Here is a 20,697-nt window from a genome sequence, read left to right as displayed (position 1 = left end):
GCATCCGCCACCTGGCGTGATGCACCAGAAGGATGCAGGAGGCCATCAGCCCCAGAAGCCGCAGCGTCAACCTGACTGAGACTCGGGATAAAGGCTGAAAGATCGGAATCAGACCTGAATATCCAGAACCCGCTGTTCGGGAGGATAAACCTGAAACTGCGCCGAGTCCAGAACTGCTCCGATGAAGAGGAGCTTCTGAGAGGGGCACAGGTGTGCCTTCAGCACATTGATGGAGAACCCCAGCAGATGCAGGTGGTCAGCCGTAGTCTGGAGGTGGTGGACTACTGCCTGGGGCGAGCCCGCCTTCAACAACCAGTCGTCGAGATAGGGGAAGACTGAGACCCCATATCTGCGCAGATGAGCTGCGACCACCGCCATCACTTTCGTGAACACCCGAGGGGCGCTGGTAAGGCCAAAGGGGCGAACGGTAAACAAAGTGCTCGTGGCCTACCATGAACCGCAGGTAACGACGGTGGGCCGGCAGGACGGGGATATGGAAATATGCGTCCTGCAAGTCTAACACTACCATCCAATCTCCAGGGGCCAGGGCAGCTAGGACCTGAGCTAAAGTCAGCATCTTGAACTTCTCCTTCCGGAGGAAGCCGTTGACGCTCTGGAGGTCCAAGATAGGGCGTAGGCCTCCTTTGCCCTTCTTGGGTACCATAAAGTGGTGGGAGTAGCAACCACGTCCTACTTCTGGCCCAGGAACGCGCTCGACGGCCCCCTTGGCCAAGAGGGCCATAACTTCCTCCTGCAGAAGTTGCAAGTGATCCCTCGACATGCGGTGGTACTGCGGTGGCATACCTGGAGGGGTCGCCTCGAAGGGGAGGGAGTAGCCCCTTCGGACGATTTGCAGCACCCACCTGTCCGATGTGACAGTGCGCCAGTGGAGGTGGTGATGGCGAACCCTGCCCCCCATTGGCGTTGAATGGGCCTGAAAGCTCGGACAAGGAGGACTTTGAGGCAGATGCTGCGGGGGCGGATGTGGACTAACCTTGCCGTTGTTCCCCGGCACCGCCACGGCGGTTACCAAGTACACAACTGCGTTGAGGTTGGTTCTGCGGCCTGTGCCTAGCTGGATGTATGGGGGTGCCCCTTCCTTGGCCACAAAAGGGGAGAAAAGCGTAAGTTTGCTGGCTTTGGCCGAGGCCCAAGGACTTGGTCATAGCCCTGGAGTCCAAGAAACGCTGTAGCGCACTGTCCTCCTTGTCGCCAAAGAGGCGACGGCCATCGAAAGGTATGTCCATAAGGGTGGCCTGGACATCCCCCGAAGAGTTGGCGGACCTCAGCCAGGTGTCCTCCTTGTCGCCAAAGAGGCGACGGCCATCAAAAGGTATGTCCATAAGGGTGGCCTGGACATCCCTCGAAGAGTTGGTGGACCTCAGCCAGGCGTCGAGGGTCCTCAGACCCCTCCCATTTCTCCTCGTCATCATCTCCTGATAGTCAGGGAAAAACTGATGGAGCCGGGTTGTCGATGAATGGCTCACCGATCGGCGTCGAAGACGGCGCTGGACCCGGACCGGGGCAAGAACCGGGGACGTAGTCGTCCGGGGGACAGCGTCGACACCCTTGGGGACGATGCCAGCGGAGGGGTCGTAAGGTCGACTGGCGACGTCCCGGATCCAGGCCTGGATCCTGAGGAGCCCTGCGGCGTCGGGACCGAAGTCGTTGACGGCGCCGGAGCCGCCGGCCCGCTAGGGCTCCCAGAAGAACCCGCGGGGCCCGAAGGCACCTCGGCAGAGTCTGACGGAGGGAAGTGCGATCTCATGGCCGTGAGGAAAGCACTAATCTCCTCCAGCGTCGCGTGCAGCCCAGAGACTGGCGGGTATGGAGCTGGACGCGGCGCTTGCGGCTCCGGCGGAGCGGAGTGGGCAGTGTCGCCCGAACCCTCGGCCGCGTCGGGGGCAGTCGGAAGAGCGATGACGCTTCTTCTACTTCTTTTTCGAGTGCCTGTACTTACCTGAGGACTCGGAGCCCAACGAGTGGTGTGGACTTGTCGAGCGGTGATGACTGCGGCCGCGCGACCAGTCCCTCGACCTCCTCCTGAACCGGGACCTCGAGCGGCACGGGGCCGACTGCCGGAGCTCGAGCCGCTTATGGGACCGCTCCCGCCTAGCCTTCGAGGTCAAGGCCCGGCAGTCGGGGCACGACTTGTCATCATGGTCGGCCCCAAGACAGTAAAGGCACCGATTGTGGGGGTCGGTCACAGACATCAAGCGGTGACAGTACTCGCAAGGTTTGAAACAAGGCATCCCTACTGGCACCGCGAGTCGAGGGTCGACTCGAAAAGTGATCAAAATAGATCAAAAAAGTTAGACAAAAAAAAGACTAAGAGTACTGCTCTTCCCGGATCTGCGCTTGCTGGTGCGGAAAAAAGAAGAACTGACGTCAGCGCGCGAGGGCGGCGTCTAAGTGCTCCGATGACATCATCCTGGCGATCACGACGCTGACGACGGACGTGGAGCCGCAGACGACACCTACCGACTCACAGGGGTACTGCTACGCAAAACTTTCCGGATGCAGTCTTACGCCTGGGGATATTTCTAAGGTAAGGAATCTAACACTAACCTGTTTCTTTCAGATAAACCTGTTTACAATAGGTGATTTAAATAAAGTGGGCTGGACTGGCAGCCTCAAGAAGGCAGACAAAGCTGAAAGGTGCCCTTTAAGAGTGTGCAGAGCAGAGCCATGCTCGGCAAGGGCCAAAATAAACAATACGAAATGAGAGAGGGGAGCAGAAAGAGGATCAATACATCTTTCTGTATAATATTTTACAAATGTGTTTCACCGGCAGGTCCAGGACCTCAGCTGGCTTCTCACCACCATAGCATATGAAGCGCTCTCCTCCATAGCCATGGTAGGGGGAGAAAGACTAGAATCTGGAGAGGTATACAATCTACTCGCCTTACCAAATTCCACATGCAAGTCCATTTCATGCACAGACTGGTCTTGTAAAAGGTCCAGCGACTCCTCACAACCTTCCTGCATTCCTAGCTCTTCAAAATAAGGCTGAGGAACCAACCTAGGACCCAGGGGTGCTGTCGGCACTGGAATCTGCATCGGTAGGTGTGGATTCGGCCGAGGTGGACCAGATGTCACTTCCGGGGTGGATGCTGCAGTCACGCGGAGCTGACCGATGCCACAAACCAACGTGCAAGGGTATTGTTCAAGCGAAAGTCTTCTCGATCCAGCCTGGGAAATTCAAAGGTAAGGCATCTGCAGCTAGATGTCTCTATCAGATACTGGGTGCATAGATGGAAATGACCTGCTGCCTTGCTTTGTCCTTTCTCTTTGCACTACTTAGGCTGTAGTCTGACTTGAGTCCTGGCTGCGGTGTGCTGAGAACCACAGGAGATGGTGAGATTGCCTGCAAGATAAACTGGGGTGCTGGTAGTGATAGCTTTAGAATCAAGTGAAACCAGCCTGGTAGTTGTGCAGGACATGGCTAGCATTAATGTGATTTTGGCACTGAACAGAATGTTCTTTAACTCCATTAGTGCTAAGGCAATTCCCCCTGAGTGCTGTTACTCCAGATTTCCCATTGTTCATGACTAGCTCAGCTCGTCATTGTAGGAGAGTAGGGTCTGCAATCCTATGATCACCCAGATTTTTGCTTTTTGCTTCACTGGTTTACGACTTTCCCTGGCTGTGGGCCTGCTAATCAGACCCACAGCCTAGCTGTTCTCTCTATTCCAAATTGTACCCAGGTACTGGATTGGCACTGGGCCCTCTCCAAGTCCCTGTACCCAGGGCAGAGGTGCACCCAGAAGTCTCCCAGGGGCTGCAGCATGTATTATGCCACCCCTGGGCTGACTAACTAAAACAGACACAACTGGCTGCTTGACAGCTGGGGGGCAAGGAGGTGTAATCAACCCTGCTCTAGATATAGTATACCTATATCTAAACTGAAAATGGGCACACAGATCTCCTATCAGTCACTCCTATGGCAGGCCTTAACAATCCTGAAGGCAGAGTGCTGGGAATCGTGTGAGATGGTGCTCTGGCATGAGCTGAGCCTGTCTGCGGCTTTCGGGATCTATCCCTTAGCCGTTTCCATGATAGCGTCAGACCATATACTCTTAAGTGCCTTATAATCCTCGCGGTTATGGTAACTTTGGTCTGACATTATCTAAACATGTCGTGTAAGGTGTCATATGCTTTGGAATACAACCCCATCGCCAGTTCTGGCGACGGGGGTAGCATTCCACCCCTCTAGAGGGAGAAGACATGTTGGTAACCTGTAACCCCGGTTAAAGTTGAACATAGCCTCAGCTCCACAAGATGGATGCTGCCACCGAGACACAAGTCTGCCCTCCTGCTGCTGGGAGTCCTTCCAGCGCGGGAGGCTTGGACAAAGGGTTTCCTGTCAGGGGCGGTGCTAGCACCATCCCAGACAGGGTTATGTGTATCCCAGGTAGGCAGGGCTATAGAAGAAGGTGACTGCAAGTGGCACCCCGGTGCTCACTGTGCATATGCCGGCTCAAACCAGTTCTTGGGGCACACCAGCCCCTGAGCTGGGGAGAGACCGGACAAAGGAGAGGGGTGTAACCACCCCCCTCCTAGTCCCACCCATAGGGCAGGACTTAGTCGCGTGCCAGCCCCTTTTCTCAGGATAAAGGTAGGAGCAGGCCCCCTTCCAAATTAGATCATCTTTGAATCCTGAAACTACTTTCCACGAAAGGAACTCAAGACTTCTTCTCAAGATTTTTCCCTTGTGACTAAGGAGTAGTCACCCTGCAGCAGCAGGCACCAACTAAGTATCTTGCGGTTTGCTAAGACGTCCTTCCTCCGGAACCAGACTGACCAGCCCGACGAGACCCGGACTCCCTGCCCTCAACCTGCCTCTACAGCATAGCTGAGAACCGTGGGTGCGACGAGACCAGAGGACGCGGCGACCATCAGAACCAGCACGACACTGAACCAGCACGACCACCGAGGGACCCTCGAGTGGGTGCACTGGGGTAAGATAAGCCCCAACCCCAAGCAGCACGAGCACCGAAGTCCAGCCCCCCAGCATCCACCAGATCTGCGTGGGGCCCTTTTGCTTCTGTGTTGCTTGCCACGTTGTCCAGTCACTTGCCCGTTGGCTAGTGACCCTCCAGACTACGTCCTACGTTTGTTTCACCGCTGGTCTAGCTCCTCTGGACTGGCCCTTGTCTCCTCTTGAAGGGGAACTTCCTCGGACCCTCCTGGTCCACTCCAGACGCCATTTTTGTGTTGCCACGTGGGTTTGCCTTAGCCAAGGCTTGTTGCCTCCTTCAACAGATCCAGCATCGCCAGCAGCAGACATCCGATGTGGGACAGCTCGCAGACCTCCAGCCTGGTCGACATCAGCGCCCTGGTCCGTGCAGCAGCAGAATCCAGTGTCACCTCTTCGCCTGGCTGAGTGACCTCGTCCGGTGCCATCCTGGTGCCCACCTAATCACTGGCTAGTGATTCAGAACTTGGTCCCCTCTGCTTAACAGGTACTCTTCTTCAACTGATCCAGTCCTTGGAACATCTTCACTGGTCGCCTGCCAGCAACTCTTACTTCAGGCTCCTGGTTCGTCAACGAGGTTTCCCGACGACACTTGAACCCTATGCAGCCGCAGCCCCTGGGCTAGGTAAACCGAGTACCACGGTGCTCCAGCGTAGATCCACTCTCTAAGTGTCTAGATCCACTTTCGTTTTTGACCTACCTAGTCGGGTTCGCCCGAGAACACTAACTTTTGCATTTACTAGTATCCATAGACTTTGTCCCGCATTACGCGTGAGAGTTTCCACTCTGCACACGACGTCCCTAGGCCTCCTGCTTCTAATCCAAGGGTTCAGCATTGTAGGCCCAGCGTCCCTAAAGCCTATGAGAGTAGTACTTACCTGCTAGTAATTTCGCATTCCACTTTTGTAGTATATGGTTTTTCGTGCCCCTCGGGCATTTGTGTAAATTGTGCGACTTTCAGTATTTCTTCAAGAGTTTTGTATTGTGCTTAGTTCCCTGACTCAAAGAGTTCAGGGTAGTCTTGTTATAAATAAATATACTTTATTTTCATAACAACTAGTGTGGTGTCCTTTCACTTGGTGTTCAAGGGGTAAATGTGATGGTAAAACAGCTGGCTTAACACGCCCTCTAGAGTTTAGCCTAAAGACTGCTCTTGTCCATGCTACTAGGATAGCTGGTCTATCAGGTTGACTTACAACCAATCATCAATAAGGGTCGTTTGGACTGATACATAGTGATCACTAGAATAGTGAGCACTGCATTTCAGGCCAACTTCTCACAGTCATGAGCACAGGAGCAGTGCACTGCATGACGAACTGAGCTCGTCATGAGCATGGAAGGGGTTAAATATTCTTGCCAATTAATGGTAGTTGGATGATAAGCCGGTAGTCAGCAAGGCCATTAGAGATTTATGTGTAAGTCATCTGGGCCCCTCCCATTTCATTATCAGTGTCCTGAGAGACAGAAGGTGCATCCTGCACTGGATCAGAATCAGATGTGAAGAGAGCTTCAAGCTCCAGACAGTACTTCCATACTGGCAGACGTCTGGATAAGAGTCAGTGTGAAATTACAACTGATTGCACCTTTGTGGTCTCAAAGAGACAGGAGTCTGGAAGGAGCTGTTGTCGGTACAGTGTACAAGATCAGGATTTGCTCTTGGGCCAGCGTTGGTATGAAAGCAAGTGGTATTGACCCTATTTAAAGGCCGCTATTCCCTGTGGGTTTGAAGACGGCCTGGAAAATTCATGGCGTGCCAGGATCATCTGAGGGATTGGGTCAGATTTGGATAACCTAGAAGGGCGATTCCTGTTGGAAGTACTAGACAACCCACACAAGGTACTGATTTTTATTAGGAGGTGAACAGGAATGATAGCCAGTGAGACTTATCAATTCCTGAAAACTCTGGAACTTTCTCACAGACATGAGAGAAAAATAATTGCAGCTAACGTTTGATGTTTGGCAGGGCAAGAAGATTAAGAGAGAGTTGTGACACCCACACAAATCACACCACCCAGGTCTGTTTGGTTGTCTAGTTTTCGGAAACGTCTGGAATAGGTATGTTTCCACAGACCAAAATACTGCTGCTATCCTCTTTTCAAGAAAGATTACATTTCAATGCAAAAAATCTTGATCTCTGTGTTTTGCATTTTGGGAAATGTTTCTGTGAAGAATGACAGACCTCACTAATCTAATGGGTACCATTTTTGTTTACGAGAAATTTGGAAAAAACTTAATAGTAAGACATTTGTTATTATCTACTGAACTTTTCTCCATTTTATTCCAAACGTACACGAGTAAGAAACAACATTTTCCAACCCGCCCTCTGAATCACATGATGACATGGATAACCTCAAATTCGAAGCTGTACGAATAACCACTATTTCAAAACTAAATTTCTTGGGCACATTTTAAAAACGTCTAGCTTTCCTTCATACCCCTTTTAAGTCCTAAGATGTTACCTTATTACGTAGCGCATATTGGGGATAAAATGAAATGAGTATCACATGTTCTTGGACAATCGCAAGTACATTATATCCCAGCGACCGCAAGAATAGGACCGGCATATTGTTTTATTACATTTGTAACTCAGACATTGTAGGAAAAAATTGCAGGTGGAAACATTGTCACCAATTTAGATTTTTTTCCGACACATTTGCATTAGTTTTTGATCTCACGAAAACTTCTCTGAGAAAATCATGAGTGATCTACACCAATGACCCTTTGCTAAACTGAAAATTGTGTCTATCAGAAATATACACCTTTCTGGGTCACTTATGTGTTTCACAAATCTTTCTCCCATGAACTGCAAGTAGGTCAGAACTGCAAAAAATAGGAAATCTTACAGAACACTTACTTTTTTTTACTAATAATTCTGCCTGTTTCTGAAAGCTGAGAAGACGATAGAAGATTGGCCCTAGCTAGCACAGCAAACCTTTTGTTGATGCCATTCTTTTTTTTTTTTTAAATATCTTTATTCAAAAGTTTTGCCACTTTTTTCTTTTACATCCGGTGTATTTACATCGTTACACAATTTTTTAACAACTAGTACAGATTTGCATTACTAAAATAAAAAAGCGAGAAAGAAGAAAAAATGCAGATTTAGAGCACGAAAGTACTGGGCATAAATATCATACATCCTACATCCTATCTATTAATCTTATAGATCTAACAAATTTCTCAATTACTGCCACAGATATTTTTCCTACTTTTCCATTGCTCGATGGGAACCCATATCTTCCCCCCCAGAGCTTTTGCCTTTCTTCCTTTTCTGTCATATATGGCCCTCTCTAAGTTGTATGTAGATAGTAGTCTTGCTATCCAAATCTGGAATGAAGGTGCTACTTTCTCCTTCCACGCTTTTGCCACAACTATCCTATATATTGCTGTAACCATAAATAGGAATTCTGGATGAGATATATTTTCCTCTAAGCTTACCCCCAGCATTATCAGCTCCTCAGTTAGTTTAGTTTGTATTCCCAGTGATTTCTCCAGAAATTCTTCTATTGTCAGTTTTAAAGTGTATAATTGCGGACAGTTTGCAAACATATGTGTTATATTAGCCTGTGTTGAATTACACCTTGGGCACGTTATTCCAGTAGTGCCTCCCCAGCTGGCTATTCTGGCCGGTGTGAAATATAGCGAGTAAACTGTTTTATAGTGTTGGGTTTGGAGTGTAGCTGAACATAAAATAGTTCGACCAAAATCTAGGGAAATTTGTAGGCCTTCCGGTCTTGCCTTTACCTGTTCACACCATTTTTTACTATATTTCTCTCTGTCATCTATTTTGTAAACTTGTAGCTCTGCATACAGCTGTCTTATTGAACATAAAAGGTTACTTCCCAGGTAATCCATTATCCTACAGCTCTCCATCCCTCCTGCACCCCCTGTTTTAGTATGAAAGTAGCTCCTCACTTGTAGATATTTAAAAAAGCTATTCCCAGCTATATTATACCTATGCTGTATGTCTTGAAACGTTAAGATTACTCCCCCTGCATCCATTAGGTCTCCCAATTTCTTGATCCCTTTCTCATCCCATTCCTTCATAGCTGTGTCACAGAAAATTTCCTTGGGGAGATCATTATTCATATAGAGTCTTAAGTACCTATTATACCTTCCCAATCCCAGTTTTTTCTTTATTACTTTCCAAACTTTGTAAATCGCACTTAGAGTCTTAAATCTTGTATGTTTAAAGTATGCGAAGTCCACAGTTGTTACTAAAGCGTTTTCTGCCGCTTTACCTAGGAGGGCTTCATATACATTCGCCGGACACTTTCTCCCCTCCTCCTCCTGAACACTACCACCTAATAATCCTTTGGAGTATTGTAGAGCTGTTGCCCAGTAATAGAATCTAAAATCAGGTGCTCCCCATCCACCCCTCTCTCGTGGGAGAGTTAAAAACCGGTACGCCCTACGTGTCTTCCCCTGTGCCCAAATTAATTTATTTATTACTGATTCTATTTTGTTAAACCATATACCTTCGATAAAGAGTGGAATTGCCCTGAACAAATATAAAAATTTCGGAAAAGTAACCATTTTAATAAAGTTGATTCTGCCCATAAGAGTCAAGTGTAAGTTATTGATCCTCTCTAGGTTACTTTTGACCTTGGCTAGCAATGGTTCCAAATTTATCTCTACTAGTTTTTCTAAGTCTGCCGTCACCTTGACCCCCAAATATTTTGTGTCTGGGACAACTCTTACGTCTACAAATGTTGTGTGTCTATTCTGAACTACCTGTGTTTTCCCCCTATTTATTAAATATCCAGACACCTCTCCAAATTTTCTTGCCTCCTTTTCTATTTCAACCAGTGACTCCTCTGGTGTTGGTGTTATAACAGCCACATCATCCGCATAGGCAAATAGTTTATATTCTTTTCCGTGTAATAAGACTGGATTAATCCCTCTATTTTTTGCAAGCCTTCTGAGGTAGGGATCTAGGTATATTGCAAATAATAGAGGTGAGGCTGGGCATCCCTGCCTAGTCCCCCGTCTGATCTGTACTGCATTGGAGTATGATCTATTAATACGTATCCTAGCACTAGGCTGTTTATATAGTGCCTGGACTGCAGTTATATATCCTTGCCCTATACCAGCCCACTCCATAGCCTTCCATAGGTATACCCATGAGACCCTGTCGAAAGCCTTCTCGGCATCCAAAAAGATAGCCGCGACAGGGTCCCCTAATACCGCTGCAGCATCCAATATAGTAATCAGCTGTCTAGTGTGTTCTGTTGTTCCTTTCCCTGGTATAAATCCATGTTGTGTAGGGAAGACCACCCTCTCTATCACCTTACTCAATCTATTGGCCAGTGCCTTGGAAAATATCTTTGCATCTGCATTAAGCAATGTAATGGGTCTATAAGAACCCGGATCAATGGGGGGTTTATCCTTTTTTAGGATCACAATTATATCCGCGCCCGCCCAGGATTGAGGGACTATTCTGCCTCCCTGTGCCAAACAGCAAATTGACCAAATATCCTTAGCTAGTACCTCCCAGAAGGTTTTGTAAAATTCTACCGGGATCTGGTCTTGGCCTGTTGCTTTACCAGATGGTAAGTTGAATATTGCGTCCCTTACCTCCTGTACCGTTAGCTGTATGTCTAGTTTATCCCTGTCTTCTATACTCAACCCCTCTTGTAGGCCTTGCCTTAAGTAGTCCAGACTTTTCATCTCTATCTCTTCATCATTTTTATCTTGCTCATATAGCCTCTCATAGAATCTTCTGAACACCTCCTGCACCTCTTCCACTTTATTGACGATTATCCCATTGCAGTCCTTAATTTCTTTAATCTCGCCTACAGCTAGCATTTGTCTAGTTCTAATTGCCAGCAAATGTCCCACTCTCTCGTTGTATTCATAACATTTTTCCTTATTAGCTAAATATCTTCTTGCTGTTTTTTGTGCCAAGGTGGTCCCTGTTTCCGACTTCTGCACCTCTATATCCACTAAAATCTGTTCGATAGAATCTTGTCTTTCTATTGCGACCAATAGCATTTTTTCCAGCGCCATCAGATTTCTAATCTCCTCTTCCACCTTTTCCTTTTCCTTTTTACTTCTTCCCAGGGTGTAGCTTAGTGTCTCCCCCCTTACTCCTGCTTTAAAACTGTCCCATACCATATCTGCTGAGGCTGAGTATCTATTTATGTCCCAAAATTGGGTGATCCATTCTTGCATCCTTATAATATATTCCTCCTCCTTCAGCAAACCTCTCTCAAACGTCCATGTCGAATTTATTTTTTCTGCTTTTTGTGTCGTTGCTAGACTTAACACCAGCGGGTTGTGGTCCGACATTATTCTTGGGAGACATTCTATGTTGGCCCTGCTGACTAATGAGCTAGAAATAAAGAAATAATCCAGTCGGGCTACTGTTTGATGTGGCGCTGAATAATAAGTGCTGCCTACGCCTAGGGGATTAAATTCCAACCATATATCCACCAGCGCATTATGTCTAGCAAGGTTTTGTACTGCTTTATGCACCTTTTTTTTCCTTCCCTGGTATATGCCTCCACTTGCATCCATTCCTCCATTCAATCCATTGATATTAAAATCCCCACAGCAGATCACAGGCTCTGGCCACAGGGCTAGCTCACTATCAATAAAATCTAGTAATTCCGGTTCATCTTCGTTTGGACCGTATATTGAGACCAAAGTGCATCTTCCCACAGCTGTTTCTATGTCTAGCATCACCCATCTCCCTCCAGAATCCTCTTTTTTCTTTTTAATTTTGACAACACCTTTTCTAGCCAGAACTGCCACCCCCTTATTTCTTCCCTCTTGACCTGTGTTAGCAAGAACCTCAAATCCCAACTGACCCAGCAAGAACTTATCTTCAGCTGCTACGTGTGTTTCCTGTAAACAAGTTATGTCGATTTTCCAGAATCGCAGCAGTGAAGAGAGCTTCTGCCTTTTCTCCATGTTATTTAGCCCACAAATATTAATCGTCATTATCCTGACTGCCATAATTTTATTTTAGCATTTGCCGACCCCACACCTACTTTTTTATCTTTTTCTATGCATACTTTATCTGCTTCACTAGAAACTTTGCAAATCTGTATTATTTTACACCACCACATTTCACCCGTGACTACTTCCCTTCCTCCCCCCCCCCCCTTTAGGCCCCCCCTCCCTGATTGCCCCCCCCCTGTGACAGGCAAATAGGTCATCCCTGACCTATGTGTGTCCGCTTAACGCTGTAGCGTCGCTCCCCCTCTCCTCCCCTCTTATCATCTACTACATTAGCCTGTCAGGCTTAGTAAGTTATCCTTGATTATTTCTTTCGAGCTCCCCCTTGCTCTTTCAGTTCTGTCAGAAATTCCCCCGCTTTTATTTCAGAAAAAAACATTCTAGTGCGACCTGCTGCAATAACCTTCAGTTTTGCTGGAAACATTAGAAATGCTTCTGCTCCTTGGGACTGAAACGCATTAATCAGTTGCCTTAGCCTCCAACGCCTCTCAACTGTTATGTGACAAAAGTCAGGTCTCGCGAAAAACGTTATCCCTTCCACCGTTTTTTTAGTATCCGGTCTGGCTCTCTCCATTAGTTCTTGTCTTGCCAGAAAGTTTCCGAAAAAAACTAGTATAGCCCTGGGTAGCGTTCCTGAACCTTCCTTCTGAGTTTTTTTTGCAAAGATTGGATATCTATGGGCTCTCTGCACTTCTTGTTCCCAGTTCCATGGTACCTCTGGGAATGCTCCCTTTAGCAACTTGACGACGAAGCCTCTTGGGTCTTGGCCTTCAATCCCTTCCTCTATTCCAAGGAGTCTGGCATTATTGCGCCTCTGGCGATTCTCCAAATCCTCCACCTTCCACTGTAGATCTTCCATAATCTTAGACTGTCCCTCTCTAGATGTCTGCCAATCAGTTACTTCGTCTTCTAGACGACCAGTCCTTTCTTCAACTTCAGTGATTTTTTCCTCCACTTCTTCAAACTTTTTATTTATTTTCCTGATTGAGGCTTGAATTTTTTTTGTGTCATGCCTGGCCCTCCGACTTTCAACCCTTGCCTCCATTTGTATCTGTTTCAGCATGGTAAACATTAAGTCCAGCTTCCCTTCATCATTTTGTGTTTCTTTTTCATCTTCCTTATATATACTAGAGGTAGCGGAATAGTCCCACACTAGCCTTTTATTTGTTCCCTTATGCATGCTCTGGGGGGGGCCTGCTCTTCTGGATGTTGTTTTGCATTTTTTTTGCGTGCCTCTCCCCCTGGAACTATCGCTGGCTTCAGAACTCGAGAATGAGTCTGAGAAGTCTCTCTCTTCCTCGCTGCTTGCCAATGCTGATTCTGACTCTGTTTCCTCAGGGATAGAAAAAAAACCCTCTCCATCTGCCAAATTGACATTGTGTGACCCCAGCACAACATTCTCATTGTCCTTGTCTTGTAGCTGTTCCTCCCGCATTTCAGCTTCCACCTCTTTAAGGGCCTCAAGCATTTGCCCTGTATTCGACATTACATCCCCACCGTTGGCCTCTCTCACCTCTTTATCCGGCTCTTGTTTTTCATCCTGTAACCCCTGCGTCTGCTCTTGTTCCAGTGCGATGCCGTCTGCCTGGGTCTGAGCCGCTGTCTGACGCTCCGCTGGAAGCTCCGCGGGAAGCGTGCGCTCCGTAACCCCCAGTTGCTTAGCAACGCTTTGGCTTGCGTCCACGAGGACGCTCAGAGCAAAGCCTGCGAGCGGCATGATAGCAGTGTTTTGCGGGGTTCCTGATGGCCCTGAAACTCCTGATGCCTCCGCTTGAGTTCTGGTGCCGAAGACCTCGGACACTGAGGGTTGCCGATATACGGTATCGTTTCTCTTCTTCTCTGCTGTATCCCCGACCATTTGCGCAGTACTAGCGCTTCTCACATTTTTGTTCTGATTCAGCGGTTTCTCCTTTTCGCCGGCTCTCTCCAACTTGCGAAGCTGTGTTTTTGTTAAGGTGGAGACCGTGGGGGTTATCTTTTTACTGTTAGGTGGCATCTTTGTTTTCGGGATAGCGCCCGATCTGATCGCTTCCTTCTGTGATGTCTCCTTACTTAAAGCGCTAGACATGGGTGTACGCTTCTCCTTTCCTCGGGTGCCCATTTCTGCCATCAGTGCTTTAAGGAGTCTGGAATACCACAATTTCGCTTCCTTGAATATGCTTATAAGGCTAGTAATTCCACCGTGGTGCATCCAATCCGCGGATTGCATACTGCTTGCAGTTCTCCATTAACGCCCGAAGTTTTAACTTATCGGCAGGAGAGGGGTCTGAGTGCGACTTACTCCCACAGCGCCTCGGCGGCCATCTTGCCTCGAACACGATGCCATTCTTAGGGGGGAAAAAACACATACTTTCTTGCACAGCACGTTTTTCACACAAAAAATGATGGTCTTGTTTTGGCTATTTTCTTAACTTCCATCCAGGGAAATTTGCCAAACCATGGGTACTTTTAAAATCCCCATTGGCTGTGGAAAATGACACACATTTACCCAGCACATCTTTAGTGTAAAAACAAAAATGTTATGTAGGCTCAGCACGTAAGGAAAAAAAGGACTGGTGACAACAAAACCACAACTACAGCTTCTGATAGTCCTGGCATTCATTTTGCTAGTGGCCAAGATCGAATTTTAGGCTGTAGGGCTGAGCATTTGCATCTTGTTAATATTTAGTTTCCTAGCAGTAATGTTTGTCAATTCATTAAAGAAAGTGATGTCATCCTATGGCAATGTTCTAAGGGTGATACAAAATGGAGCTACTGGAGAGTGCCTAGCTCAAACTCCGGAATAGAGTGGAGATAGGGTACTCCTGATGGCATTCTTATGGTAGATAGTGTAGAGTGTATGCGGAGTCTCCTTAGTGTTCCTGATCAAGACACCCACCTGGGAGAGAGCTCTAGTGTTTTTGTATTGTCTTTTCAAGCACGATTTGCTAATGGATAAAAGGATGAGTTATATTAGAAGAGATTGCTGACATGTTACTTTTAGATTACGTTCTGATGAATTCGGAAGGAGTGGCACTTAATAGAGATATTGGGTCAAAATTTTCTGCAGCTCCAGAGTCTCTGCTGAAGAATGTCATTCAATATTCTGGACTCTTTAACGCTTACAAAGGAGCTCTGAACACTGTGCATGGTTTTGAACACAAGGTAGACATAATAGGATTTCGGAAGTGGTTTCGATTGTTGATCCTGTCTCCCTTTCCAGTGTGGGTAAAGAATCAAGAAAGTGAAAGTTAAGACAGATATGTTGACAGAGAAATGGATACGTTTTTCATTAATAGAAATACTATGACAATTTAAGGTTATTAATTACAACAATTTGATTACTAATATAATTGCAGGTTTTGACAAATGCCGTCTTAAGTACAGAGGAAAATTCTAGCATGAATACAACTGAAACTTATTTTGATGGAAGTAGAAATTAATGAAAGTACCTAAGTAATACATATCAGTCAAGGTATCAACAATTTGTTTGAGGTTCCGGACACATCCCACTGCTAAAGCTACCAGCAGCTCAAATCCAGCATTAATGGCAGCCGGGGTACTACATACTGGTATGGCCTGTTCTGCTGGCAACTCTCCGCTTTTCATGTACTGTAAATATACATTTGAAGCTGGAAATATGAAGTCATCAATCAATTCCTGCAATGAACAAAAAAGGTATCAACAACGGTAATAGTTTAGATGTGAGGTTATTTTAATGATCAATGAAGAATGTATGCTTAAAGAACAAGTTACTTACATTCAGTAATGACTAATTTGATAGAGACTATATCTACCCGCAGAATCCTTACCTTTAAATTTCCTTAGGCGTTACACTAGATCCAGAAGATTTTTAGTGAGCAGTACCCCTGCGCGCCAGTAGGTGGCGTCAATTGGCTTTGCATCAGTCGTTGGCATTGTCCGCGGCAGAAGTTACTTTGCGGTATCTATATAGGCACTGACGTCAGTTTCTTTTCACGACTTTTCACGCCAGAAGCTTAGAGCCATCAAAAACACCAACCACTGGTGTGTCAAAACTAGGGCCCTGAAAGGGGTCATCCCCATCACAAGAAATCAGTTTGCAGAGCAGGGAGGATAGGTGGGTTGGTAAGGAATCAGTGGCTAGATACAGTCTCTCCCAGATAAGGCGCTACCGAAGGTAAGTAACTTGGTCCCCTGATAGAGCCTTCTAGCCACAGATTCCTTATATTTGAATAGATACTCAAGCAATACCATGAGGGTCTGTGAACTAATTTCAAATGAGAAAGTCCTGCAAGACCAAATGGGCAAAGTTCCCAAACCGGAGGACCTGACTGGCCAGACAATGTTTGGTCAACGTGTGCAGTGTAGCCCACGTTGCTGCACAGCAAATATCAAGGACTGGAACTCCGCGTGCTAACGCAGTGGTGGCAGCTTCAGCTCTGATAAAATGAGCTAGCAAGAGTCCAGGAGTTTGCTTCTTGGCCAGTGAGCATCAGATTTTGATGCAGAATACGACCCGTGCAATGTTTCTGCACCGCCTGACCTTTTTTCACACCCACATACCCCACAAAGAATTGGCTGTCTACCCAGAACTCTCGTCTACGGTCAAGGTAGAATGACAACACTATTTTTGGGTCCATGCGATGGTCGCTCCTCTTCTTTAAGGAAATGGGAAACAGTGTAAAAGGTAGGGAGGGTGCTTGTTTGGCTTACATGAAATGGGCACAGGTAATTGCCACAAGGAAGGCTGTTTTCAGAGTGAGAAGCCTGAGGGGACAATTATGGAGAGAATCGAAAGGAGTGCACATTAAAGAAGTAAAAAAATTAAATTAAAGTTTACTGAGGAACAATGAATGGTGGAGGAGAGAACAGATGAGTAAGACCTCTGAGAAACCTATGTACACTAGGAGATTTGAACAAAGAGGGTTGGTCAGGCAACAGCAAGAATGCAGACATTATTGATTTAGCCCTTAGGAGTGCCCAGAGCAGAGCCCTGCTCAGCAGGGAAAGAATGAAGAGTAAGACATCAGAAGGAGGGGTAAAACAAAGATCTGTAGTTTCTTCTGCACACCATGGCACATGTTTTTCCAAACAGTAGGTGTATAAAATCTTGGTGGAGGGACACCTGGCTGCCAAAATGATGTTACAGATTTCGGGATGAAGGTCGAAAGCTGTCAACTGTCTCCGCTCAGCTTACACTAAAGAAGGCAGAGTGCACAGGGTTCGGGTAAAAACCGTTTCCTGCTGCTGTGACAGAAGTCATTCCCAAAGGGGCCATTTGATCGTAGGATCGATGGCCATGCTCAGTAGCTCGGGATACCAGACTCTCTGTGCCCAGTCTGCATCCACAAGAATGACTTGGGTCTGGTCGTTCCTGATAATCTTGAGAACTGTGGGCAGAAGTGGTATAGGCGGAAAAGAGTACAGGAGGCCTGAACTCCACTTGAGACTAAGTGTCTCCGAGCGAAAGTCGCCTTGGAAACACCAGTTTGCCAAACTGCTGACACTGCACGTTCTCAGCAGAGGTAAACAGATCCAACCAAGGCTCTTCCCACAGCTAAAAGACACCTTCTACCACCTCCGTGTGGAGACGCCATTCGTGATCTGCTAGGCATCTTCGGCTGAGTTTATTTACTCTAGTGTTCAGCCAGACCGCCAGGTGTTGCACCACCAGGGCTAGGTCCTGCTGTTCCAGCATGTTCAGAGGCACAGGGCCTCTTGACAAAGGGTCCACAACCCCACACTGCCTGCTTTGCAGTATCACATGGCGGGATTGTTGTCCGTGAACACCTGCACTAGCCTTCCCTTGATGTAGGGTAGGAAGGATTTCGATGCCAGTCGGATCTCACAGAGCTCCAGAAGATTGATGTCCGGATTCTGCAGGAGACCTGAGTACTCTAATCTCCGCCACTCCCAGATGAACCTCATCCCAGGAGTGACACATCTGTCACCACTGTTAAATTTGGTTCGGGAAGGGAGAGGGAACTTCCTTTTAATCTTTGCTGTGCACTTCTCCCCTAAAGCCCTGTTGGATATTCCCTCACAGCGGATGCAGGCGCTGACGCGGGTAGGTGAAATTGATTGCCGCCATCACTCCCCAAGCCCTCAGGCCACGCCCACTCACATGAGGCCACGCCCCTTTTTTAAAAAGAAGAACTCCTAAAGGCTGCACTGAACACTAGCTCGCGCCAGAGGATATCGAAACTCCTGAGGCGGAAGCCGGGAGAGATGTTTGTGTTTTAAAACTGTACTTTGTTGTTGAATTATTGCTCTTACCTGACCTTTTAATCTTTGTTGGGCACTTCTCCCCTAAAGCCCTGTTGGATATTCCCTCGCAGCGGATGCAAGCGCTGACGCGGGTAGGTGAAATTGATTGCCGCCATCACTCCCCAAGCCCTCAAGCCACGCCCACTCACGTGAGGTCACGCCCCTACTCTCGCCCCATAACAATGTGCAACCCTCGGACGTGCAGCGGGCGCGCCAAAGGCGCGCCTAAGGCAAGCCCGTCTGCGCCCGAACGGGGCCAGGGGCACAGCACTAAGCCCATTTTGTTTATTATTCCCCTGAAACACTGTGCACCTACCAAGGCCCTTGGGACCTGAAGCAAGCAACACTGGACCTTATCGTCGAGGCCGGAATCTCAAGTCCTCTCCCTTTCCCCTCTCTACCATCTAACCTACCCTCATTAGTTCGACCTCCCGCTCGGATTGACGCTCCCACCCCCCAAGTAAGCGACACACTGATCATTTCTGCCTCTTTGTTGAACACTCGGTCAGCAGTAAAACACCACCTTGATCTGTTTATCCTTTTGGACACTCAGAAACCTAAATTACTGTTCCTCACGGAAACCTGGTTTTGCCAGGACTCCTTGCCCAACTTGCTTGCGGCTTTGCCCTCTTCTTATTATGCACTCCGGGCAGATCGCCCTCCCGGCAAAGCAGGAGGGGGAGTGGCTTTGATCGTTCGTTCTGATTTACATTTCCAATTATTATCCCATCCTCCCATCTCAGGGGTGGACTATCTAGCCGCACGCTCTAATTCCTTTCAGACACCAATTACATGTGTTCTGATGTATCGCCCTCCTAACAATATGTCACATTTTCTCCCAGCCTTCCAGGATCTGCTTGCTACACTAGCCGTGAACAACTCAGCGGTCCTGGTACTTGGAGACTTCAACTTTTGGCCATCAGATCCGGCTGAAGATGCCCCCTCCAGAGATTTTACGGAATCACTTCTCAGCCTAAATTTCATTTCTCACATTCACACCCCAACTCACGTCCAGGGTCATACTCTGGACCAAGTTTGGTCCCTTAACATCCCTATTCATGCCCCTATTGTTACCCCTTGCCTGTGGTCTGACCACCATCTGATTTCCTTCTCTTTGGACTTAAGTCTGACCACAAAACCTCCCCTGCCCAAAAACATCTGGGCTCGTAACTGGGGCAAAGTTGATATTCCAGCACTCTGCTCCTCCTTACTAGCTTCTAGTCCAGCCTTGGAGGAACATACCAGACTGCCTCGGGCAGAAACCCTAAATAAATGGCTGACTAACGCCTGGGACCAACTGGCCCCCTTAAGACGCATCAGGGTAAGACGTGCTCACGATGTTAACAAATGGTTCAGCCCAGAACTTAAGAAGAAAAAACTGGCTGTCCGCCGTGCCGAACGTGCTTGGAGACGCACCTACTGCTCTGCCTCTAAACTATTGTACTCCTTCACTCAGGCAGAGTACAAAAATGCCATCTTAGACGCCAAAACCTCTTATTTTTCGAATAAGATTCTCCGGGCAGAGAACCAACCCAGAGAAATCTTCGCTACAGTCTTCGAACTGGCCTCTTCAAACAGGACCACATCCAAGCCGGCACCCTCCCAGCCCTTGTGCGACTCGTTGAATAACTTCTTTATTAATAAAATCACAGACATCAAGGCCAACATTCCCTCTCCCTCCCCAGCATTCCTAACCCCCGATCCCCCACCCAACACTTATCACCTCGACCACACAGCCCCGCTGTCTAAAGAAATCTTTCTCCCTCTGCTTTCTTGCATCAAGTCGGGAACTCCTTCCGACCCTTGCCCGGCCCACATCTTGCGAGACATCTTTTTAACTTGTCTTTCCCCTCCCCTCACTTTTCTTAATGAGACCCTTAAGTCAGGTACCGTCCCTGCGTGCCACAAAGCAGCCACCATCATCCCTATTCTAAAAAAATCAGGCGCAGATCCTACAGCGCTTGCAAATTTTCGCCCGATTTCTCTTCTTCCTTACCTAGCCAAAGTCCTCGAACGCCACGTTACTAAAGTCCTCAGTTCTTTCATCGAGGACAGCGGCTATCTTGCCAAGCCGGGTTTCGCCCTCTCCATTCCACTGAAAAAGTGGTGGCATCTGTCTTAGACACACTTAGGGAGGGGCAAGACACGAATCTTCCCCAGGCACTGGTTTTGCTTGATTTGTCGGCCGCCTTCGACACGGTGGACCATACCATCCTTCTCTCCCGTGTCGAGGCGGCAGGCATTGGAGGCTCCACCTTAGCCTGGTTAAGATCATTTTTGAGCGATCGCTCACAGGCGGTCAATCTGGCAAACTTTTCCTCGCAGGCCCGCAAAGTTCAATGTGGCGTCCCCCAGGGATCTTCTCTTTCCCCCCTTCTTTTTAATTTATATATCCTTCCGCTCATCTTTGCACTGCAAAGGATGGAGGTCACGGTGTTTAATTACGCCGATGACCTCCAGCTCATTTTTAACCTCTCCGATTCCCCTGACTCTATTTATAATTTTCAATCAGTGATGGTCTTTGTCAGGGA

At 47.6% G+C, this 20,697-nt stretch overlaps 1 protein-coding gene across 1 annotated transcript in view; it reads right to left on the bottom strand.

Annotated features, from left to right (window-relative positions):
* USP9X (ubiquitin specific peptidase 9 X-linked) overlaps window positions 1-20,697 on the bottom strand; it is a 1,542,050-nt gene that overhangs the window by 456,534 nt on the left and 1,064,819 nt on the right. The window contains exon 30 of the mRNA XM_078658291.1: window positions 15,370-15,577. Within this exon, the coding sequence (XP_078514417.1) occupies window positions 15,370-15,577 (208 nt within the window). The remainder of the gene's footprint in view (window positions 1-15,369; window positions 15,578-20,697) is intronic.

The sequence above is a fragment of the Lissotriton helveticus genome, chromosome 8 (assembly GCF_964261635.1).
Source record: "Lissotriton helveticus chromosome 8, aLisHel1.1, whole genome shotgun sequence".
Lineage (NCBI taxonomy): Eukaryota > Metazoa > Chordata > Amphibia > Caudata > Salamandridae > Lissotriton > Lissotriton helveticus.
Note: the sequence above shows the minus strand (reverse complement) of the source record. Positions and strands in the feature narration are given on the sequence as shown.